Here is a 25,809-nt window from a genome sequence, read left to right on the forward strand (position 1 = left end):
TTATAAGCAGAAACCAATTCAATTTATTTAGAGCTGAGTAAATTAAGTTTCTATTGTTCATTTTATACCTATATTTCAAAAGCCTTATTAAGCAGTCAAGATGCTGCTGTTTGTGAAATATGGATGTGATAATTAATTTTGGTTATATCATAGCATTCCTACTGTCACTTCTATTTTCTAATTAATTAGCTAAGTTCCAAGGATGACTTAGAATCTGACAGAGAAGGGCCAAATGCAAACCAATTAAATGTATACTGAGAAAAACAAATAGAACATTTAACACTTTATATCTCAAATTAGACTTGTTCCATTTATCTAATCAAGGTTTTTGGGTCAAAGATTTGGGTACCCTTGATAACTATTATGGAGAACATAACTGTAAAATAATTGATAGGTCTATAATAAATATTAAAAAATAACATTCTATAATCACTGTAAAAAAGGTTGGAATATCTGAACATATTTTATACGTAACAGAGTTTTGAAACATAACTACATTATTACCATTTCATGTGAAGTGATGCCTTTGTAACAAAGTGGACATTATGTGTTTTTAAATATTCTATATATTATAAATTAAGGAAAGATAGCTGACAGTCCTGCTCAATAAGTATGATTTCAATAATAATTATGAACATTTGTTCAAATTTATCCATAGAAAAATGGTTTAAAATTATTTACATTCTGTGAAATGACAATCATTCTAATAGAAATATTATACTTAAGCGGAGTATACAAGTACAAAGACACCAAAAAGTGAGCATGATATTTCATCACAAAAGAATATACCTGTTAATTTACTACAGCATGTCTACATTAAATACAACTTGAGGAAACAATGAAATAAATATTGTACATTTGCAAAACAGTTTTCAGTGTATAAGTTTCTTACTCTAGCACAGCACAGTAAGAAACTTACTTTCATTCTTGAATAATGAATGGAGAGAAAGACTTTCATTCTCAAAGTTTCCAGGAACTAGCTTTTCCCTCTCCTTTTTTCCTCTTCCCTCAAGTTTGGGCAGATATTGGTATTTCCACTTGTCCCAGAATGATTTTCATAAGTCTCCATTTAAACCATTATCTTGCTGATTAGTAATTATTTACTCACAAGTCTGTCTTTGTACTAGTATGTAAGCTCTGCATCATTTTATCCTTACTTTTTTAAGGGCCTACCTAAAGTATTTGCTCAGTTATACTTGTTAAAGGAGGGAACAGATGGATTATTCAATAAATGGTACTGGATAATTGACTATTTGGAAGAAGATAAAGTTAAGACTTTAACTCATACATGAAAATTACATTTAGTAAAGACACAAATAATACAAAGAACTTTTATACTTCAATAATAACAAGATGACCCAATTGAAAAGTGGGCAAGGGATCTGAGTAGGCATGTTTTCAAAGAAGATACAGAAAAATACAAAGGTTATGAAAAGATGCTTAGCATCAAGAGCCATCAGGGAAATGAAAACCAAAACTACAATGAAATGCACACTATTCACAGTATCTGAGATGTGGAAACAACTCAAATAAATGTCTATCAACAGATAAACAGATAAACAAAATGTCATAGATTTACACAATGGAGTATTATTCAGCTTTATCATAAATCCTGACACACATTATGATGGATATAAATAATGGGGACACTACGCTAAGTGAAATAAGCCAGTCAGAAAAAGACAAATACCATAGGATTTTGCTTATTCAAGATAACTAAAGTAGTCAAATTCACAGAAACAGAAAGTAGAATGGTGGTACCAGGGGTAGAAGGGGACTGGAAAAGAGGCAGTTTTTAAATGGGTAATAAGAGTTTAATGTTTGCAAGGTGAAAAAGTTCTGAAGCTCTGTTTCAGAACAGTGTAAATATACTTAATGTTACTTAAAAGACCTGTCTATTAAAAGTGATTAAGATAAATTATATGTTACATGTTTTTTACCATAATAAGAAAAATGGTTAAGACAGTAAAAAACAAAACAAAAAAAGCAATGATATACCATTTCACACCCATTAGGATGGGTATAATAAAAGATCATAACAAATGTTAGTGAGGATGTAGAGAAACTGGAACCCTCATATATTTCTGGTGGGAATGTAAAATAGTCCATCTGCTTTGGAAAACAACCTGGCAATTCCTTAAAAGGAAAAACACAGAGGTCACATTTAACCTAGCAATTCTATTCTTATGTATATCTCAAGAGAAAGAAAATATATAGCCACACAAAAAATTGTACATGAATGTTCATAGCAGTATTATTAATGATATCCAGAAGGCAGAAACCATCCAAATGTCATCAATTGATAAATGTGATATATTCATATAATGGGATATTATCTGTCAAAAGGAATATAGTACTGATGCATGCTACAACATAGATGGACTTTGAAAACATTATGCTAAGTGAAAGAAGTCAGTCACAAAAGACAACATATTATATGATCCCATTTATATGAAATGTCCAAGATAGGGAAATCTATGGATACAGAAAGTAGCAGTTGCCTAGGTTGGAGGCAGTAATATGGGGGATCAAGGGTGATAGCTAAAGGGTAGAAGGTTTCTTCTGTGATGATGGAAATGTTCTAGAACTGACTGTGGTGATGTTTGCATAGTTCTGTGAGTATGCTAAAAGCTGTTGAATTGTATATGTCAAATTGGTGAATGGTATATGTAAATTATATCTCAGAGCTGTTATGAAATGAAAAACATGCTATAAAATTTTAAAGAGCTAATGATAAGGGTGTGAACATTTAAAAAATATACATTACAAAGAAATACTATCGCTAATATACAAAGAGCTCTAGGTATGAGTTAGATGACAGTCCAATAGAAAACAAAGGACATCAAGAACCAATGTCAGGAAAGATGATAGAGTAGGAGAGTCCTTACTTCCTCCCATGAACATATCAAGACCACAACTACATATGGTGCAACTTCCTCTGAAAACCTCCTGAAGACTGGCAGAACAGATCTTCTACAGGTAAAGACATAAAGAGAAGGCCACATTGAGAAGGGCAGGAGGGGCAGAGACATGGTCAAGATCAAACCCCAGTGCGGTGATCCACCACAAATGTAAGGTATATCATAGGCATGGAGGTCCGCCCTGAGGAGCCAGGGGATCAAGCTCCACATCAGGCACCCTCATTCCTAGGGACATACACCAAGAATAAGAGCCCACATAATATCTGGCTTTGAAAATTAATGGGCTTGATGCTGGGAGCTTTGAAAATAAGTGAGGCATAACTCTGGGAGAGCAGGAGGGCTATACGAAACACACTATGCTGTTAAAGTGCTAGAGTGCTATCATTCAGTTTGAGACCCAGCACAGAGGCAGCAGTTTGTAAAGTACCTGGATTATATGTGAAGGAGATTTATTGAATAATTTTGGGGTGTGTGCCAGAGAGTCAGAGATCTATAGAAGATTCTCTGAGAACAGAAGTGCTAGTGGGCATCACTTTTTTGCCCTCCTTCAGGATAGTTGGCCAGACACTTTTGGGAGCCAGTTCTGACACTCTCCATCTACGTTGCTAACACCACTTGACTGATTTCAGCATTCACCTGTGAACCTGCCACACCCAACCCTTCTACCCTAGCAGGAATCCTTCCAAAGCAGCACCTGACTCACCATGTCCAACAGGGAGCTTTGGTTGGGACCAGTACTCTTCCAAAGTGACTTCTACCTCAGACATGCCCAGTAGCACACCGACAGCAGTGGTGACTGGCCTCTCAGCCAGATGCACCAGGAGTTAACCCATCCAGCAGTGGGCCTGCAGCAGCTACTGCCAGGCCTCTTGGCCAGCTGTGCTGGTAGCTAGCTCTAACCAGTAGCGCAACCACAGCAGTCACAGCCCAGTCACAATAGGATGGAACATGGAATGCTAGAGCACTTGGTTCTGGTGACTAGGGAGGAGTACACTACTGGGCCCCACAGGACACCTGCTACTGCTATAAGGCCACTGCTTTGAAGCCCCGGAGGCATAGCTGACTTACCTAATACACAGCAACAAATATAGGGAATCAGACTAAATGAGAAAGAGGAATATATTCTGAACAAAAGAATAAGACAAAAACTCAGAAGAAAAATGAAATGAAATGGAGGTAAGCAATCTACGTGGTAAAGGGTTCAAAGTAATGGATATAGAGATACTCACCAGACTTGAGAGAAGGGTGGATAACTTAAAAAAGATGGAAAAATATTAAAAAGAACCAATCAGAGTTGAAAAATACAAGTGAAATGAAAAATGAGTGAGTCAACAGTGGATCAAAACATGCTGGGAAAAGGATCAGAGATGTGTAACACAAGGTCATGTAAATCACCCCAGCTGAACATCAGAAAAAAGAAAAAAGAATATAAAAAGGAGGGCAGGTTAGGGGTCCTCTGGACAACATCAGGCAGACTAGCAAGCACACTGAAGGGGTTTTAGGAGAAAACAAGGAAAAGGATAAATATTTGAGGAAATAGTAGCTGAAAAGATCCCTAACCTAGGGAAGGAAACAAACATTTAAGTCCAGAAAGCACAGAGCCCCAAAGAAGATGAACCCAAGGAGGTCCATGGCAAGACACATAATAAATATATGAAAGTTAAAAATTAAAGATAGGGATAGAATTTTAAAAGCAGCAGGAGAAACACAGATAGTTACCTACAAGTGAAACTCTGTAAGACTGTCAGCTGATGTTTTAGGTGAAAACTTTGCAGGCCAGAAGGGAGGTGCATGATATATTCAAAATCCTGAAAGGAAAAAAAAAAAAAAAAAAAGATACAACCAAGAATACTCTGCCCAGCAAATTTATCATTGAGAACTGGAAGAGAGATAAAATAATTTTTCAGACAAATAAAAGTCATAGGAGTTTATCACCACCAAACTGACTGTAGAAGAAATGTTAAAGGGAAAGAAAAGGCCATATCTAGAAGAAAATTATGAAAGGAAGAAGCTTCACTGGTAAAAGCAAACATACAGTATGTGGAATAGAGCAATCACTTATAAAGCTAGTATGATGGTTAAAGGACAGAAGTAGTAAAATCAGTTATATCTGAAAAAATTAAGAGACACAAAACAGAAAGAGATAAAAATAAGATGTCATATACATAAAACAGAGGGGGGAGTAAAAATGTAGTGCTTTTATAGTGTGTTTAAATGTAAGCAACTATCAACTTAATATAGATAGCTATATACATAGGATGTTATATATGAGCCTCATGGTAATCACAAAACCAAAACCCATAATAACACAAAAAATGAAAGAAATCCAGGTATAACACTAAAGGAAGTAATCATATACAAGGGGAGAGCAAGAGAAGCAATAAAGAAAAAGAAAGTCTCAGGTTTTCAGATATATGCTAAGTTTGGGAAGCCCCGCACTCAGACCTCTACATTTGTTTCGTGGACTCTACTGATTCTATGTTGTATTTTTCAATCAGAAGGCTCAAAGACTTTTTAAAGTTGCCAAGTAATGTGTTTGTAAAAAGGTAAGTACAGAAACAACCAAAACCAATTAACATGATAGTAAGTATATACCTATCAATTACTTTAAATGTAAATGAACTAAATGTTCCAATCAAAAGACATAGGGCGACCGAATGAGTAAAAAAAATCCCATTTATATTCTGTGTATGAGAGACTCACTTCAGAACTAAAGACACACACAGGCAGAAGGTAAAAGGATGGAAAAGATATTTTATGTGAATGGAAGTGAAAAAAAAGCTGGAGTAGCAATACATATACTAGACAAAATAGATGTTAAAGCAAAAACTGCAACAAGAGACAAAGAAGGACATTACATAATGATAAAGGGATCAAAGAAACAAGACAATAAAATACTTGCAAATATTTATGCATCTAACATAAGAACACCTAAATATATAAAGCAAATTAGCAGTCATTAGGGAGAAATTGATAATAATAAAAAAATAATAGAGGGATCACGGGAAGATGGCAGTGTGAGTAGTTCAGTGGAAATCTCCCCAAAACATATATATTTATGAAAATACAATAACTACAACTATTCCTAAAAGAGACAGCAGTGGATGCAGTACAACAGCCAGGATACATCTATATCTGAGAGAACTCAACATGACACAAAGGGGGTAAGATACAAGACGCAGCCAGGCGGGACCCGAACGCTCCCCCACCCCAGAACCCAGCGGGAAGAAAGGAGTTGGAACAGGGAGGGAGTGAAAGCCCAGGACTGCTAAACAACGAGCTCTAGAAATCCGCACCCGGAGCGCAGACACAAGGTGCATGGAGTGCTGGAGAGAAACGGAAAAGCAAAACCTGTGGGCAGGTCCGTGCAACCAGCACCCCTGAGACAAAAGAAAAGTGAGTGCTTTTTGCAGGTCTTAAAGAGACAGGGACCTCACAGCTGGATGAAGTTGTCCCAGCACACTTAGCCAGCAGCTGGGAATCATGGGAAATTTTGGCGCCCTAAACCCCAGGGTGGCAGTGCAGCTCTGAAGCTCTTCATGGCACTAAGCAGCCTGCCAGTAGTTCCATCAACTGGCGCAGACCCCGACACACCAGCCCAGTAGTAGGAGAGAAGCGCAAGCCGCAGGTGGCGGCGCTGGAGTGGACCGGTAGTGGATTGCGTGTACTGGCGGTGTCAGAGGGGACTGGGAGCGGCTTGTGTGAGCCTGTGGTGGCAGCGACTGAACAGCCCGGGTGCGGCCCACGCGGGAGAGGCTCACACACACCTGCAGCGGTGACAGAGGGAGCAGCCGCGCTCCCAATAGCTGACCAGAATCCCAGCCTGACGCACAGCCGCCCAGGCCAGAACCAAAGGCCGCTGCTGGCACACAGCTGCCCGACAGAGGCACCGCTATTGAGGAGGAGCACACCTGGTGTGTCTGCCACTCTCCGCAGGGCTCCGCGCTGCTCTGACGGAGACCCGGCCCACAGCAGCTTAGGGGATTAATCTGGTGGCTGCTCCAGGAGTGCGGGTAACCGACACAGGAAGAGGAGAAAGGCAAAGCATCCAGCAAGCAGGAAAGGACTTTCTTCTCCCAGCTGACACACACGCGACCTGCCTACAGCCACTGCTATTACCATGAAAAGGAAAAAAATTTAGTCCAGTCGAAGATAGACAACACTTGAGAGAGGATCTGCACAGACAGACCTAACAAGTCTCTCTGAAAAAGAATTAAAAATAAAAATCATAAACATGCTGACAGAGCTGCAGAGAAATATACAAGAGCTAAGGGAAGACGTCCGGAGGGAGATTACAGAAGTGAAACAATCTCTGGAAGGATTTATAAGAAGAATGGACAAGATGCAAGAGGCCATTGATGGAGTGGAAACCAGAGAACAGGAACGCATAGAGGCTGATGCAGAGAGAGAGAAAAGGATTTCCAGGAGTGAAACAATATTAAGACAAAGATGTGACCAATACGAAAGGAACAATATTCGTATTATAGGGGTACCAGAAGAAGAGGAGAGAGACAAAGGGATAGAAAGTGTCTTTGAAGAAATAAATGCTGAGAACTTCCCCAAAATGGGGGAGGAAATCGTTGCTCAGACTACGGAAGCACACAAAACGCCCGAGAGAAGGGACCCAAAGAGGGCAACACCAAGACAGATAATAATTAAAATGGCAAAGGTCAAAGACAAGGAAAAAGTATTAAAGACAGCCAGAGAGAAAAAAAAAGGTCACCTACAAAGGAAAACCCATCAGGGTATCATCGGACTTCTCAACAGAAACACTACAGGCCAGAAGAGAATGGCATGATATACTTAATGCAATGAAACAGAAGGGCCTCAAATCAAGAATACTGTATCCAGCACGATTATCATTTAAATATGAAGGAGGGATTAAACAATTCCCAGACAAGCAAAAGATGAGGGAATTTGCCTCCCACAAACCACCTCTACAGGGCATCTTACAGGCACTGCTCTAGATGGGAGCACTCCTAAAAACAGCACAGAACAAAACACCCAACATATGAAGAATGGAGGAGGAGGAATAAGAAGGGAGAGAAATAAAGAATCATCAGACCTTGTTTATAATAGCTCAATAAGCAAGTTATGTTAGACAGTAAGATAGTAAAGAAGCTAACCCTGAACCTTTGGTAACCACAAACTTAAAGCCTGCAATGGCAATAAGTTCATACCTCTCAATAATCACCCTAAATGTAAATGGACTGAATGCACCAATCAAAAGACACAGAGTAACAGAATGGATAAAAAAGCAAGATCCATCCATATGCTGCTTACAAGAGACTCACCTCAAACCCAAAGACATGCACAGACCTAAAGTCAAGGGATGGAAAAAGATATTTCATGCAAACAACACAGAGAAGAAAGCAGGTGTTGCATTCTGGTATCAGACAAAACAGACTTCAAAATAAAGAAAGTAACAAAAGACAAAGGAGGACATTACATAATGATAAAGGGCTCAGTCCAACATGAGGATATAACCATTATAAATATATATGCACCCAATACTGGTGTACCCAATACAGGTATGTTGGAGCACCAACATACCTGAAACAAATACTAACACAACTAAAGGAGGAAATAGAATGCAATGCATTCATTATAGGAGACTTCAACACAACACTCACACCAAAGGACAGATCCACCAGACAGAAAATAAGTAAGGACACAGAGGCACTGAACAACACACTAGAACAGATGGACGTAATAGACATCTACAGAACTCTACATCCAAATACAACAGGATACACATTCTTCTCAAGTGCAATTGGAACATTCTCCAGAATAGACCACATACTAGACCCTAAAAAGAGCCTCAGTAAATTCCAAACGATTGAAATCCTACCAACCAACTTTTCAGACCACAAAGGTATAAAACGAGAAATAAATTGTACAAAGAAAGCAAAAAGGCTCACAAACACATGGAGGCTTAACAACATGCTCCTAAATAATCAATGGATCAATGACCAAATCAAAATGGAGATCCAGCAATATGTGGAAACAAACGACAACAACAACACAAAGCCCCAACTACTGTGGGACACAGCAAAAAGCAGTCTTAAGAGGAAAGTATATAGCAATCCAGGCATATTTAAAAAAGGAAGAATAATCCCAAATGAATGGTCTAATGTCACAATTATCGAAATTGGAAAAAGAAGAACAAATGAGGCCAAAGGTCAGCAGAAGGAGGGACATAATAAAGATCAGAGAAGGAATAAATAAAATTGAGAACAATAAAAAAATAGCAAAAATAAATGAAACCAAGGGCTGGTTCTTTGAGAAAATAAACAAAATAGATAAGCCTCTAGCCAGACTTATTAAGAGGAAAAGAGAATCAACACACATCAACAGAATCAGAAACAAGAAAGGAAAAATCACGATGGACCCCACAGAAATACAAAGAATTATTATTGAGTACTATGAAAACCTATATGCTAACAAGCTGAGAAACTTAGGAGAAATGGACAACTTCCTAGAAAAATACAACCTTCCAAGACTGACCAAGGAAGAAACAGAAAATCTAAACAGACCAATTACCAGCAACAAAACTGAAGCGGTAATCAAAAAAATACCAAAGAACAAAACCCCTGGGCCAGATGGATTTACCTCAGAAATTTATCAGACATAGTTAGAAGACATAATACCCATTCTCCTTAAAGTTTTCCAAAAAATAGAAGAGGAGGGAATACTCCCAAACTCATTCTATGAAGCAAAAGTCACCCTAACACCAAAAGCAGGAAAAGACCGCAACAAAAAAGAAAACGACAGACCAATATCCCTGATGAACGTAGATGCAAAAATACTCAACAAAATATTAGCAAACTGAATTCAAAAATACATCAAAAGGAGCATACACCATGACCAAGTGGGATTCATCCCAGGGATGCAAGGATGGTACAACATTCAAAAATCCATCAACATCATCCACCACATCAACAAAAAGAACGACAAAAACCACATGATCATCTCCATAGATGCTGAAAAAGCATTCGACAAAATTCAACATCCATTCATGATAAAAACTCTCAACAAAATGGGTATAGAGGGCAAGTACCTCAACATAATAAAGGCCATATATGACAAACCCACAACCAACATCATACTGAACAGTGAGAAGCTGAAAGCTTTTCTTCTGTGATCGGGCACAAGACAGGGAGGCCCACTATGCCCACTGTTATTTAACATAGTTCTGGAGGTCCTTGCCACGGCGATCAGACAAAACAAAGAAATACAAGGAATCCAGACTGGTAAAGAAGAAGTTAAACTGTCACTATTTGCAGATGACATGATATTGTACATAAAAAACCCTAAAGACTCCACTCCGACACTACTAGAGCTAATATCGGAATTCAGTAAAGTTGCAGGATACAAAATTAACACACAGAAATATGTGGCTTTCCTATACACTAACAATAAACTAATAGAAAGAGAAATCAGGAAGACAATTCCATTCAGAGAATAAAATACCTAGGAATAAACCTAACCAAGGAAGTGAAAGACCTATACCCTGAAAACTATAAGACACTTTAAGAGAAATTAAAGGTCACTAACAAATGGAAACTCATCCCATGCTCAAGGCTAGGAAGAATTAATATCGTCAAAATGGCCATCCTGCCTAAAGCTATATACAGATTTGATGTAATCCCTATCAAACTACCAACAGCATTCTTCAATGAACTGGAACAAATAGTTCAAAAATTCATATGGAAACACCAAAGACCCCGAATAGCTAAAGCAATCCTGAGAAGGAAGAATAAAGTGGGGGGATCTCACTCCCCAACTTCAAGCTCTACTACAAAGCCATAGTAATCAAGACAATTTGGTACTGGCACAAGAACAGAGCCACAGACCAATGGAACAGAAAAGAGACTCCAAACATTAACTCAAACATATATGGTCAACTAATATTCGATAAAGGGGCCATGGACATACAATGGGGAAATGACAGTCTCTTCAACAGATGGTGCTGGCAAACTGGACAGCTACATGTAAGAGAATGAAACTGGATCTCTGTCCAACCCCATATACAAAAGTAAATTCAAAATGGATCAAAGACTTGAATGTAAGTCATGAAACCATAAAACTCTTAGACAAAAACATAGGGAAAAATCTCTGAGACATAAACATGAGTGACCTCTTCTTGAACATATCTCCCTGGGCAAGGGAAACAAATGCAAAAATGAACAAATGGGACTATATCAAGCTGAGAAGCTTCTGTATAGCAAAGGACACCATCAATAGAACAAAAAGGTATCCTACAGTATGGGAGAATATATTCGTAAATGACAGATCCGATAAAGGGTTGACATCCAAAATATATAAAGAGCTCACACACCTCAACAAACAAAATGCAAATAATCCAATTAAAAAATGGGCAGAGGAGCTGAATAGACAGTTCTCTAAAGAAGAAATTCAGATGGCCAACAGACACATGAAAAGATGCTCCACATCACTTGTCATCATAGAAATGCAAATTAAAACCACAATGAGATATCATGTCACACCAGTAAGGATGGCTACCATCCAAAAGACAAACAACAACAAATGTTGGTGAGGTTGTGGAGAAAGGGGAACCCTCCTACACTGCTGGTGGGAATGTAAATTAGTTCAACCATTGTGGAAAGCAGTATGGAGGTTCCTCAGAATGCTCAAAACAGAAATACGATTTGACCCAGGAATTCCACTTCTAGGAATTTTCTCCAAGAATGCAGCACACCAGTTTGAAAAAGACAGGTGCACCCCTATGTTTATCGCTGCACTATTTACAATAGCCAAGATATGGAAGCAACCTAAATGTCCATCAGTAGATGAATGGATAAAGAAGATGTGGCACATATAAACAATGGAATATTACTCAGCCATAAGAAAAAAACAAATCCTACCATTCGCAACAACATGGATGGAGCTAGAGTGTATTATGCTCAGTGAAATAAGCCAGGCGGAGAAAGACAAGTACCAAATGATCTCACTCATATGTGGAGTATAAGAACAAAAGAAAACTGAAGGAACAAAACAGCAGCAGAAGCACAGAACCCAAGAATGGAGTAATAGCTACCGAAGGGAAAGGGACTGGGGAGGACGGGTGGGAAGGGATGGATAAAGGCGCGAAAAAAAGAAAGGGGGCATTACAATTAGCATGTATAGTGTGTGGGGGGGCACGGGGGGGCACTGGGCAACACAGAGAAGACAAGTAGTGATTTTAGAGCATCTTACTATGTTGATGGACAGTGATTGTGAACGAGGATGTTGGGGGGGAGTTGCTGAAGGGGGGAGCCTAGTAAACCTAATGTCCTTCATGTAACTGTAGATTAATGATACCAAAATAAAATTAAAAAAAAAAATTTGGTTCTAGGTAAGTAGGTTTGAACAACTTTTAGTTAAATAATTTAAAATGCAGAACATATATATAGATTATATATATAATACATAATTTTATAATATAATTACATGTTATATATAAGTAATATATAATTATATCATATATATTATATATATACATTCCCTAAATATCAGTATAATGATAAAAATTGTATGAAAATAAAAGTGTATAGTCAGTAATGGCAGGTATTTTAAGGGATTTCTAAAGGGTGTTAAATAAGTCCATAATAGTGAGAAAACAGCCAACTAGTGCTAAACAGGTCCCAGAGTCAGTGTGGCAACAGCAGATGGATTCCCCAGTTGACTACTGAAAACCTTTCATGTTAGAGCAGCAGCAGCTGAGAACAAGGGCAAGCCATGGTGGGGCTGGGGAAGGAAGAAGAGCTGACGGATGCCTGGGACTGTGCCAAGCAAGGGTCATATGTTGAACAGTTACACTTGTCACTTAGAGGTTCTTGCTAGGTAAAGTGAGGGATTTGCTGGTACTTCTAGACAGTATACCAAACAATTTTACGGTGTTGCCAAAAAACCGAAACGTATGAGTCCATATGGTGAAGTAACAATAAGGCTCAGCAAAGCAGTGAGATTGTCTAACAAACTGTGCCTTCCCGTAACTCCCCGTGTCTTCTTCTCATTGTAAAGTGCAACTCTTGTCAGACTCGAGTCAGGTGATCCCTCAGATTGAAGCCAAAGGAATGGTAAGTCAAGGACTCTTATAGTGTTCCCCACTAGTGATTCTCACAGAGGTGGTCGCAGATTGCCATCAAGACATCACTTTTGCTGTTATTTGAGAAGCTTGAAGCCACCATCACACTCAAATACTTCTTCCACCTCTCGTCAGCTCCCAGCTGGTGGGCCCTAAGAAGCTCTTGCATGGGGAGGGGAGAAAGGCAATTGTTTGCTGGGCAAAATTATATGCAAAGTGCTTCAGCCACCATATGGTCTACCGACACAGATTCCTTTTAGAACTGTAAGCAGAGAAAAATTCTCAAGACACATGAAGAAAAAAACCCAGCAGCTTAAAAGAAAGAACACCAAAGTGAGCAATCATATAAATGCTCCACACTTAGAAAGGAGAACATGCAGGAAACGGAGAGAATTTCAAAGATTACCATATTCTGTGCAAGAAGACAATGGAGCAATGTTCATAAAATTCTATACTAGCAAAATTGGTGCTGATATGTAAGGGCAAGAGAAAGATATTTTAAGATACCAGTATTGAGAAAATATATTAACTTAGGTACAACTTTCTGAAAGTCACTAGAGGAAGTCCCTCAGCAAAAAGAAATAGGAATTAGAATGAATAAAATGAAAGATATAGTATATAAATAAAATAGTAGCAATCAAGTTGGTAATTACTGTTAATTTTAAATAATCATTAATAACATGGTTGTGAATTATTAAAAAAAGGTTTGTAAAACAGAAGGCACAAAAGGTAAAACAAAATCAATCATCCAGAAATAAATTTCTGCATAATTTCAACAAAATCTGGAAGCAGGCTGGGGAATAACAGCTTTCTAGAGGTCTCATCTTATTGGGGAAATAAAAGGTGAAGATGACTGATATAATTTTTAAAGTGCTAGGAAAATATGGCTTCATATATGTATTTTAGATATTTGAGTTAAGTACTAGTAGGACAGAATTAGAATGCAGAATCTCCAAATGTAGCTGACGGGTAAGAGAAAAAAATTAGAGCTAGGAACTCATTCTGATTCAAGGGAGTTAGGAAATCCAGCAATTCTGCAATACATGGATCTCCTGTCTTCATATAAATCTTGGAAAGTGTTCTGTAGATAGTGGTGTCCTGGGAACCAGTGGGGGAACAGGCAGAAGGATAGTTTTACCTTTCCCTAGCCATGTATAAAAGCTTAAGTACCCATATTGTCTTACCTGGAAAACAAGTCACATATACTACTTGGTTTGAGAATTAGAATACTAGGATAATTTTTTTAAAATTAAGCTATCACTGATATACACTTTTATGAAGGCTTCACAAGAAAAACAATGTGGTTACTACATAGAATACTAGGATAAATTTGGGGCAAAATCAACTTTGGACATTCAGAGATGGCTTTGAAAAGGGTAATTACACAGTAATTGTCTTTCCTAAGGCAAATAGCTAATAAAGAGTGGAAGGACATCTCGAACCAATGGAAGGAAATTTTTCCCAAATGAATACTTTAAATTGGTATTTCATTTCTGTGACCTTTCTGTAAAGAAAGTTAACATTTATGCTAATATCTTTAATGCAATATCTTGTTTTCAAAAACTAAAACCTCATACACCAAACTGGCTGTCTCTGGGTCTGAGCTTCAAGGTGTATGAACACTTTCTCCAGGACTATTACTTTCATGGCAGTGCTACCCAGTAGCCATCCTCACTCAGGCTGGGAAGTCACAAGATACAGAGCCTCAAGAGACTCCGGGATGTAAAGCTTTTCCTTTTCTTTTGGTAACATTAATCTACAATTACATGAGGACCATTATGTGTACTAGACGTTGGCCATCACCAATACACACCCACAAACCCCCTTACAGTAACTGTCCATCAGCGGATGCTGTAGAATCACTACTTGTCTTCTCTGTTGCACAGCCATTCCCGTGCCCCCCCAATTATACATGCTAATCATTAGGCCCCCTTTCTCTTTCCCCGCCCCATATCCCTCCCTTCCCACCCATCCTCCCCAGTCTCTCTCCCTTTGGTAACTATTAGTCCTTTCTTCTGTTCTGTGATTCTGCTGATGTTTTGCTCACTCAGTTTTTCCTTTGTTCTTATATTCCACATATGAGTGAAATCATTTGGTACTTGTCTTTCTCCACCTGGCTTATTTCACTGAGCATAACACTCTCAAGCTCCATCCATGTTGTTGCAAAGGGTAGGATTTGTATTCTTCTTATGGCTGAATAATATTCCATTGTGTGTGTGGACCACATCTTCTTTATCCATTCATCTACTGATGGACACTTAGGTTGCTTCCATTTCTGCCTATTGTAAATAGTGCTGTGATAAACATAGGGGTGCACCTGTATTTCTCAAACTGGGCTGCAGCATTCTTAGGGTAAATTCCTAGGAGTGGAATTCCTGCGTCAAATGGGATTTCTATTTTGAGCTTTTTGAGGAACTTCCATACTGCTCTCCACAATGCTTGAACTAATTTACATTCCCACCAGCAGTGTAGGAGGGTTCCCCTTTCTCCACAACCTTGCCTACTGTTGTTTGTCTTTTGGATGGTGGTGATCCTTACTGGTGTGAGGTGATATCTCATTGTGGTTTTAATTTGTATTTCTCTGATGATTAGCAATGTGGAGCATCTTTTCATGTGTCTGCTGGCGATCTGAATTTCTTCTTCGGAGAACTGTCCAGCTCCTCTGCCCATTTTTTAATTGGGTTATTTCCTTTTTGTTTGTTGATGTGCATGAGGTCTTTATATATTTTGGATGTCAACACTTTATTGGATATATCATTTATGAATATATTCTCCCATACTGTAGGATGCCTTTTTGTTCTACTGATGGTGTTCTTTGCTGTCCTTTTCAGCTTCATATAGTTCCACTTGTTCATTTTTGCTTTTGTTTCCCTTGTCTGGTGAGATATGTTCAAGAAGAAGTCGCTTATGTAAATGTACAAGACATTTGTGCCTATGTTTTTTTATGAGAGTTTTATGGTTTCATGGCTTACATTCAGGTCTTTGATCCATTTCGGATCAACTTTCGTGTAGGGGTTAGACAGTGATCCAGTTTCATTCTCTAACATGTAGCTGTCCAGTTTTGCCAACAGTACCTGTTGAAGAGGCTGTCATTTCCCCATTGTATGTCCATGGCTCCTTTATCATATATTAATTGACCATATATGTTTGGGTTAATATCTGGAGTCTCTATTCTGTTCCACTGGTCTGTGGGTCTCTTCTTGTGCCAGTACCAAATTGTCTTGTTTACTGTAACTTTGTAGTAGAGCTTGAAGTTGGGAAGTGAGATGCCCCAACTTTATTTTTTCTTCTCAGGACTGCTTTGGCTATTCGGGGTCTATGGTGGTTCCATATGAATTTTAGAACTATTTGTTTCAGTTTGTTGAAGAATGCTGTGGTATTTTCATAGGGATTGCATTGAATCTGTAGATTGCTTTAGGCAGGATGGCCATTTGGACAGTATTAATTCTTCCTAGCCAAGAGCATGGGATGAGTTTTCATTTGTTAGTGTCCTCTTTAATTTGTCTTAAGAGTGTTTTGTAGTTTTCAGGGTATAGGTCTTTCACTTCCTTGGTTAGGTTTATTCCTAGGTATTTTATTCTTTGATGCAATTATGAATGGAATTGTTTTCCTGGTTTCTCTTTATGCTAGTTCATTGTTAGTGTATAAGAAAGCCACAGATTTCTGTGTATTCATTTTGTATCCTGCAACTTTGCTGAATTCTGATAGTAGTTCTAGTAGTTTTGGAGTGGAGTCTTTAGGGTTTTTTATGTACAATATCATGTCATCTGCAAATAGTGAGTTTGACTTCTACTTTACCAATCTGGATTCCTTGTGTTTCTTTGTTTTGCCTGATTGCCGTGGATAGGACCTCCAGTACTATGTTGAGTAACAGTGGGGAGAGTGGGCATCCCTGTCTTGTACTGGATCTTGCAGGAAAAGCTTTCAGCTTCTCGCTGTTCAGTATGATGTTGGCTGTGGGTTTGTCATATATGGCCTTTATTATGTTGAGGTACTTGTCCTCTATACCCATTTTGTTGAGAGTTTTTATCATGAATGGATGTTGAATTTTGTCGAATGCTTTTTCAGCATCTATGGAGATGATCATGTGGTTTTTGTCCTTCTTTTTGTTGATGTGGTGGATGACGTTGGTGGATTTTTGAATGTTGTACCTTGCATCCCTGAGATGAATCCCACTTGATCATGGTGTATGATCCTCTTGATGTATTTTTTAATTCGGTTTGCTAATATTTTTGCACATCTGTGTTCATCAGGGATATTGGTCTGTAATTTTCTTTTTTGGTGGGGTCTTTGCCTGATTGTGGTATTAGGGTGATGCTGGCTACATAGAATGAGTCTGGAAGTATTCCCTCCTCTTCTATTTTTTGGACAACTTTAAGGAGAATGGGTATTATGTCTTCTCTGTATGTCTGATAAAATTCTGCGGTAAACCCATCTAGCCTGGGGTTTTTGCTCTTCGGAAAGTTTTTGATTACTTCTTCAGTTTCGTTGCTGGTAATTGGTCTGTTTAGATTTTCTTTTTCTTCCTTGGTCAGTCTTCTAAGGTTGTATTTTACTAGGAAGTTGTCCATTTCTTCTAGGTTTTCCATCTTGTTAGCATATAGATTCTTATAGTATTTAATGATTCTTTGTATTTCTGTGGGGTCTATCGTGACTTTTTCTTTCTCGTTTCTGATTCTGTTGATATGTGTAGATTCTCTTTTTCTCTTAATAAGTCTGGCTAGAGGCTTATCTATTTTGTTTATTTTCTCAAAGAACCCGCTCTTGGGTTAATTGATTTTTTCTATTGTTTTATTCTTCTCAGTTTTATTTATTTCTTCTCTGTTCTTTATCATGTCCCTCCTTCTGGTGACTTTAGGCCACATTTGTTCTTCTTTTTCCAATTTCAGTAATTGTGACTTTAGATTATTCATTTGGGATTGTTCTTCCTTCTTTAAATAGGCCTAAACGGTATAGTTTCCTGTTAGAACTCCTTTTGCTGTGTCCCACAGAAGTTGGGTCTTTGTACTGTTGTTGTCATTTGTCTCCATATATTGCTTGATCTCTATTTTAATTTAGTCATTGATCCATTCATTATTTAGGAGCATGTTGTTAAGCCTCCATGTGTTTGTGAGCCTTTTTGCTTTCTTTGTACAATTGAATTCTAGTTTCATACCTTTGTGGTCTGAGAAGTTGGTTGGTAGAATTTCTATCTTTTTGAATTTACTGAGGCTCTTTTTGTGGCTTAGTATGTGGTCTATTCTGGAAAATGTTCCCTGTCCACTTGAGAAGATTGTGTATCCTCCTACTTTTGGGTGTAGTGTTCTGTAGATGTCTATTAGGTCCATCTGTTCTAATGTGTTTTTCAGTGCCTCTGTGTCCTTACTTATTTTCTGTCTGGTGGATTTGTCCTTTGGTGTGAGTGGTGTGTTGAAGTCTCCTAAAGCGAATGCATTGTATTGCATTTCCCCCTTTAATTCTGTTAGTATTTGTTTCACATATGTTGGTGCTCCTATATTGGGTACATATGTATTTATAGTGGTTATATCCTCTTGTTGGACTGAGCCCTTTATCATTATGTGATGTCTGTCTTTCTCTCTTGTGACTTGCTTTGTTCTGAAGTCTACTTTGTCTGATACTAGTACTGGAACACCTGATTTTTTCTTTTTGCATTAAATATCTTTTTCCATCTCTTGGCTTTCAGTCTCTGCATGTCTTTGGGTTTGAGGTGAGTCTCTTGTAAATAGTATATAGATCGGTCTTGCTTTTTTATCCATTCTATTACTCTGTGTCTTTTGATTGGTGCATTCAGCCCATTTACATTTAGGGTGATTACTGAAAGATATGTACTTATTGCCATTGCAGGCTTTAGATTCGTGGTTACCAAAGGTTCAAAGGTAGCTTCTTTACTATCTAACCATCTAACTTACCTTGCTTACTAAGCTATTATAAACACAGTCTGATGATTCTTTATTTCTGTCCTTATTCTTCTTCCTCCTTTCTTTATATGTTAGGCATTTTATTCTGTGCACTTTTGTGTTTTCTTTGACTGCTTTTGTGAGTAGTTGATATTATTTTTTGCCTTTAGTTAATATTTGGTTTGTCTGCTTTCTTTGGTGTGATTTTATTTTCTCTGGTGACATCTATTTTGCCTTAGGAGTCTCTCAATCTAGAGCAGTTCCTATAAATATCCTGTAGAGGTGGTTTGTGGGAGGCAAATTGTCTCAACATTTGTTTGTCTGGGAATCGTTTAATCCCTCCGTCATAATTAAGTGATAATCCTGCTGGATATAGTATTCTTGGTTCAAGGCCCTTCTGTTTCATTGCATCAAATATATCATGCCATTCTCTTCTGGCCTGTAAGGTTTCTGCAGAGAAGTCTGATGATAGCCTGATGGATTTTCCTTTGTAGGTGACCTTTTTTCTCTCTCTGGTGCCTTTAATACTCTGTCCTTGTCCTTGATCTTTGCCATTTTAATTAATACGTGTCTTGGTGTTGTCCTCTTTGGGTCCCTTGTATTGGGAGGTCTGTGGGCTTCCATGGTCTGAGCGACTATTTCCTCTCCTAGTTTGGGGAAGTTTTCAGCAATTATTTCTTCAAAGACACTTTCTGTCCCTTTTTCTCTCTCTTCTTCTGGTACCTCTATAATGTGAATATTGTTCCATTTGCATTTGTCACACAATTCTCTTAGTATTCTTTCATTCTTGGATATCCTTTTATCTCTCTCTGCCTCAGCTTCTCTATGTTCCTGTCCTCTGATTTCTATTCCATTAACAGACTCTTGCACCTCATCCAATCTGCTCTTAAGTCCTTCTAGAGATTGTTTTATTTCTGTATTCTCCCTCCTAACTCAATCCTTTAGCTTTGGCATATTTCTCTGCAGGTCCATCCATATAGTTATGACCTTCATTTTGAATTCTTTTTCAGGAAGGTTGGTTAAATCTATCTCCGCAGGCTCCCTCTCAGGGATTGTCCAGGTGATTCTCAACTGGATCAGATTCTTCTGCCTTTTCATGGCTATAGAGGTAGTCATGAGCAGTTGGCGTGTGTGTTTGATGGGATAGCAAAGTCCCTTCCTGCTTGCTGGTTGCTTTGCTGTCCTCAGAGCAGCTTCCGCTTTTATTTCCTGAGCCGCCACTGGCAGGGTAACAGTCTGAGCAGCCCAGAGCCCTGCGGGGAGGGGCAAGTGCACGGGGTGTGCTCTTCTGCGAGATTGGCAACCCTTCTCACCCTGTCCCGGCTTCCTCTGTCTGTGCATGCTTGTGGGGCCTCTGAGACTGGCCCGGGAGGCTGTGGAGGAGGCTCTGGGCGGTTGTTGTGGGCATGGCCACTCTCAGGGTGCTCCCTTGGTATGGTCGGGCCCCGCCAGAGGGGGAATGGACTGGAGGCTGTTTATTGCTGTGAAGTGCTTCAGAGCAGCGCTGCCTCCCAGGGGGCTTGAGTGCCTGAATTTCCCTGGGATTTCCAGCTGCTGGGCTGAGTTTGCCTGGACGCTTCTGTCTAGCTGTGAGGCCCCTGTTCCTTTAAGACTTTCAAAGAGCATTCACTTTTCTTTTGTCCCAGGGGTGCCAGGTGCAGAAACCCGCTCACAGATTTTACTGCTCTGTTTCCCTAATATCCAGCACACCACACAATGTGTCTGTGCTCCCAGTGCAGGTAACTGTGGGCTGGGTGTTTAGCAGTCCTGGGCTCACATTCCCTCCCTACTCCAACTCCTTTCCTCCTATCTGGGAGCTGGGTGGGGGGTGCGCTTGGGTCCCACCGGGCAGTGGCTTGTACCTTACCTCCTTTGTGAAGCGCTGAGTTCTTGCAGATGTAGATGTAGCCTGGCTGTTTTACTGTATCTTCTGCTCTCTCTTTTATGAATAGTTGTATTTGTTGTATTTTCAAAAACATATATGGTTTTGGGAGGAGATTTCTGCTGCCCTACTCATGCCGCCATCTTGGCTCCTTGATATTAAGCTTTTTTTTTTTGTTATCATTAATCTAAAATTACATGAAGAACATTATGTTTACTAGGCTCCCCCCTTCACCAAGTTCCCTCCACAAACCCCCTTACCATCACTGTTCTTCAGCGTAGTAAGATGCTGTAGAATCACTACTTGTCTTCTCTGTGTTGCACAGCCCTCCCCATCACCCGCCTTACCTGCTAATTATACATGCTAATCATAATACCTCCTTCTTTTTCCCCGCCCTTATCCCTCCCTTCCCACCCTTTCTCCCTAGTCCCTTTCCCTTTGGTAACTGTTAGTCTATTCTTGGGTTCTGTGATTCTGCTGCTGTTTTGTTCCTTCAGCTTTTCTTTATTCTTATACTCCACATGAGTGAAATCAGTTGATACTTGTCTTTCTCCGCCTGGCTTATTTCACTGGGCATAATACCCTCTAGCTCCATCCATGTTGTTGAAATGGTAGGATTTGTTTTCTTCTTATGACTGAATAGTATTCCATTATGTATATGTACCACATCTTCTTTATCCATTCGTCTACTGATGGACATTTAGGTTGCTTCCATATCTTGGCTATTGTAAATAGTGCTGTGATAAACATAGGGGTGCATTTGTCTTTTTCAAACTTGAGTATTGCATTCTTAGGGTAAATTCCTAGAAGTGGAATTCCTGGGTCAAATGCTATTTCTATTTTGAGCATTTTGAGGAACCTCCATACTGCTTTCCATAATGGCTGAACTAATTTACATTTCCACCAGCAGTGTAGGAGGGTTCCCCTTTCTCCACAACCTTGCCAACATGTGCTGTTGTTTATCTTTTGGATGTGGCGATCCTTACTGGTGTGAGGTGATATCTCATTGTGGTTTTAATTTGCATTTCTCTGATGACAAGCGATGTGGAGCATCTGTTCATGTGTCTGTTGGCCATCTGAATTTCTTCTTTGGAGAACTGTCTGTTCAGCTCCTCTGTCCATTTTTTAATTGGATTATTTGTTTTTTGTTTGTTGAGGTATGTGAGCTCTTTATATATTTTGGATGTCAACCTCAACCCTTTATCGGATCTGTCATTTACGAATATATTCTCCCATACTGTAGGGTGTCTTTTTGTTCTATTGATGGTGTCTTTTGCTGTATAGAAGCTTTTCAGCTTGATATAGTCCCACTTGTTCATTTTTGCTTTTGTTTCCCTTGCCTGGGGAGATATGTTCATGAAGAAGCTGCTCGTGTTTATGTCCAGATGTTAAGCTTTTTAAATGGAATTTTTCAGACATATAAAATAAATACTCACCAATCACTTTAACAAAATAAGCATCTGCTTCAAAGTTATTTTTTAGTGTATGGATGGTAAAATCATTCCTTGTATATCCTTTACTTAGTACTATAATGTCCAAGATTCCCTGGAAAAGACATAAACAAAAAATGGTAAGAAAAGCCACTAGATGGACTGAAAAGATGAAAGTGCATGGCATGTTTATCATGTAAATGTAAACCTAATTTATTCAACTTATTAAAATATAAAACATGAATAAAATGTAAATAAAACAAAAAACATCTGTAACTTTAATCTCTTGTGACAACTGTTAGCATTTTGGTGTATTTCCTCTAAGACATTTTTGCATGAATTTTTTGAAGCCTATGTATGACATGGACTGCCAAATCCTTTCCAACCATGAGACAGTGTACCTTTTTATCTATCATGGTTATCACCACATATTATCATTTTTTTCCCCTAAAAAAGGAGGAAGCATTGCTAATTTTATTTGGAGAAAAAAGGTGTGCTTATTTATATTTTCATTCTGCTGAGTCTAGAAGTTGATCATTCACCATATTTTTTTTTGTTAGCCACTTGTGTTTTTTTCTGCAAAAGGGAGAATGCATTTTAACTGGAGACCTCTGATATCCTGAACTCTTCTAAATCCAATGGGAGTTTTGCATGAAGTACTCAGTCTGTATTAACCCTTTTTATATTAAGGATATTAGTTATTTGCCTCTTTTATAGCAAATTAATTTCTATGAATTCAGATTTAAAAACAATTTTGTTTCATTTATGATGTTTTTTTATGTACAGAAACTGAAAATTAATTTGCAGTCCATTCTCTTTTTTTCCCTTGTGTTATTTTTGCTAAATACTTTTATGCTTGGAAACTGATCATCTAAAGTGAAATTAACACAAGATTTGGTAGCAGAGAAACAGAGGAAAATAAAGACCTGGATAATTTACATCATAAAAAACAAAGCAAACCAAAGATGGGGCTTCGGAAGACATAAATGTCTTGATGGGCATTTAACTTTTTAAATGATACTCATTATTTCACATGGATATCCTAGGACATATTAACTTGGGAATTTAACATATTTTTATTAAAATTTATTATTTTCCTGAATGGTAAACTTGCTTATCACATTAGGAAAGAGGAAGCCAGGGCCTCAAGTGCCTTTCACAAGGTCACCTGGCAAATGAAGAAGAGTTTTTAAGAATCTGTGCCAAGAGATGGCAGCTCTGGCTCACACAGTTAAGAGAGTTCTGCTCCTGTGGTCTTGTGCAGGTTCAAGGGCATGTAATTGCTGGCGTTGCTTCTGCTACTGGTGCACACGTGCACCTGCCAGTCTCAGCATGGTTCTCTAGTGGTTAATATTAAGTAAGCACAAAATGAGATGAAGGCATTTTCGTATTTCACTGTACTGATCAGTCGGTGTTGTCAATAAATTTGCTCTCTTTGCCATTTAACATTAAAAGGGGCTTTCTTTAATTAAGTCATTTGTTTTTACTATCACATCTATATTTTCTGGTCAAACAGGGTGAAGTGAAAGTGAGACGAAGTGGATGCAGTTAGACTTCAAACACAAGGAGGGCCCTGAACTCACATCTTCGTAAATGTCGAAGAAGGTGGCAATCACAGCATCTCTGATTTGATTTAGGTCCGTCAGCTCCCAGTAGACTTTAAACATCCGATGTGCCCCCTCACAGCTTGCATTATTACAAGGGACATTCTCCAATAAAAAGGCCTGCTGATTCCTACAAAAATAAAGGAGAGGCATTTAGTTAATATAACACATCAATGCTGTGTGGCATCAGCTGTGCTGTATTTCCCAGAATCAAAGGGATGGTAAATGGTATAACTTATTGACTGTTGTACTCCATTATGAAAAACTATGGCTATCATTTACCAGCCTTCAGCAAAAATCCTCTGAGGCTAGTCCGTTTCTGGTCTCTCTCCTTGTATTTGGAGTTTCCAAGTTCATCCTTCCTTCTTCTCTTACTACACCACAGCTACTCCCCGTGTTCAGTTACTGACATCCTCGACACTGTCATTATCCCTTTAGTGTGTACATTCCTCAGATGAAAATGTGCATTTTAACTGGAGACCTCTGATATCCCCAACTCTTCCAAGTCTTCTAAATCCAAAGCAGTGAATCTATAACTATAGACTTTCAGCTTCCTGTACAGGCATAAGGTAGATATTGCTAAGCACTTCTCAGTAGCAGCAATGTACTGTATACAGTTAAGAAGTTCTTTCTCTTGAATTCTTCTCTATAGGAAAAGAGGCTGAGCTTAGATTTTGGGGCCAGATTACCTGGATTTAAATCCTGGCTTTGTCATTTAGCAGCTATATGACCTTGAGCAGTTATTTAACCTCTAACTCAGATCCTTTGTGAACTGAGTAATAAGAGTACTTATATCATAGGATTGTTGTAAAAATAAAATACTAAATGTAATTTCTGTCATTCAGTTAGATATCAGTAAAAGTGTATATTATCACCATTCTTATTTATGTATTGCAACATCATGCCATGTAAAGATATTTCTTTTAAACATAGAAGTAACTTTTGTAAATAGTGTGATTTTATGTAATGCCTTCTATTTATACGCATTTTTCGATATATGCATTCCTTCACTTCCCTCTATGTACATAGAAAATAATAGGCTAATGGGCTTAAATTTTATTATTATGCTTAATTTTCTTTAATAATTATTTTAAACACATTATAGACAGGTTTATTTTTTCTCTATGAAAATATTAATTTGGGTCTGGGTAACTTGGAAAATAAAAAAAAAGCTCTATTATAAGAAAGGACAATTTCTCAGTGTTTAATACAATAAGGCAGACTATGTACAAAATATTCAATTTGCATCATGCACTAAATACAATTATTGGCTTCATATTATTTTTCTAGATAAAAAATTTCAACACAAATAGTTTATACGAGCAAATCTTTAAGAAAGGAAAAAAACTCCCAGATTATAACATTTATTGGGAAAACTTTGAAATGATTTTGCTCAACATCTAACATAATAGTAGTCTTCCACTAGAAGGAATAGTAATTTCTTCTTTGTCTCCTGTCTAATAACTGACTTTTAAATTTTAATTTGTGTTCTTCATTCCAGGTGATTTATCCGTTCTGCATTTTTAGTTAAACAATTTTACTAGATAGTTCACAGAAATGAAGAACACTATTTTGTTATTAGATTATATTAAAACGTGAGACCATGTAACAAATGCAGCTTTTCTAAAATCTTCTATAACCAATGCATAACACAGGTTAACCTTTTGAGTGACTGTGTCCCCCTGGTTTCCCTTTACAAAGCTAATTTCAATATTATGAAGATTTCATTAGTAGAGATTTCATTATTATGCAACTCAGGCCACTTTCAAATACACAGCACACCCTACAAGAAAAACTTGAACTGTGCAATTTAATGTCATTTTAATTTCTGATATTAGTTGATAAAGATTATAAGTGCCATGCAACATGGTTCTTATCTCACTGCTCACTAATTAGGTTGGTCTTGCACTGTGGAACTTGGTGTCTATAAAATTTCTACTGAGCCCTACAGTTGGAGCCCAATATCTTATCTTTAAAAATAAAAT

At 38.2% G+C, this 25,809-nt stretch overlaps 1 protein-coding gene across 1 annotated transcript in view; it reads right to left on the reverse strand.

The window, feature by feature from the left end:
- The window catches only part of ITFG1 (integrin alpha FG-GAP repeat containing 1), a 321,361-nt gene that overhangs the window by 88,915 nt on the left and 206,637 nt on the right, over window positions 1-25,809 (reverse strand). Inside the window, exons 11-12 of the mRNA XM_036996514.2 lie at window positions 23,804-23,954; window positions 22,227-22,335 (exon numbers count right to left, since the gene is read on the reverse strand). Coding sequence (XP_036852409.1) covers window positions 22,227-22,335; window positions 23,804-23,954 — 260 coding nt within the window. The remainder of the gene's footprint in view (window positions 1-22,226; window positions 22,336-23,803; window positions 23,955-25,809) is intronic.

Source organism: Manis javanica, chromosome 17 (assembly GCF_040802235.1).
Source record: "Manis javanica isolate MJ-LG chromosome 17, MJ_LKY, whole genome shotgun sequence".
NCBI classification, from domain to species: domain Eukaryota; kingdom Metazoa; phylum Chordata; class Mammalia; order Pholidota; family Manidae; genus Manis; species Manis javanica.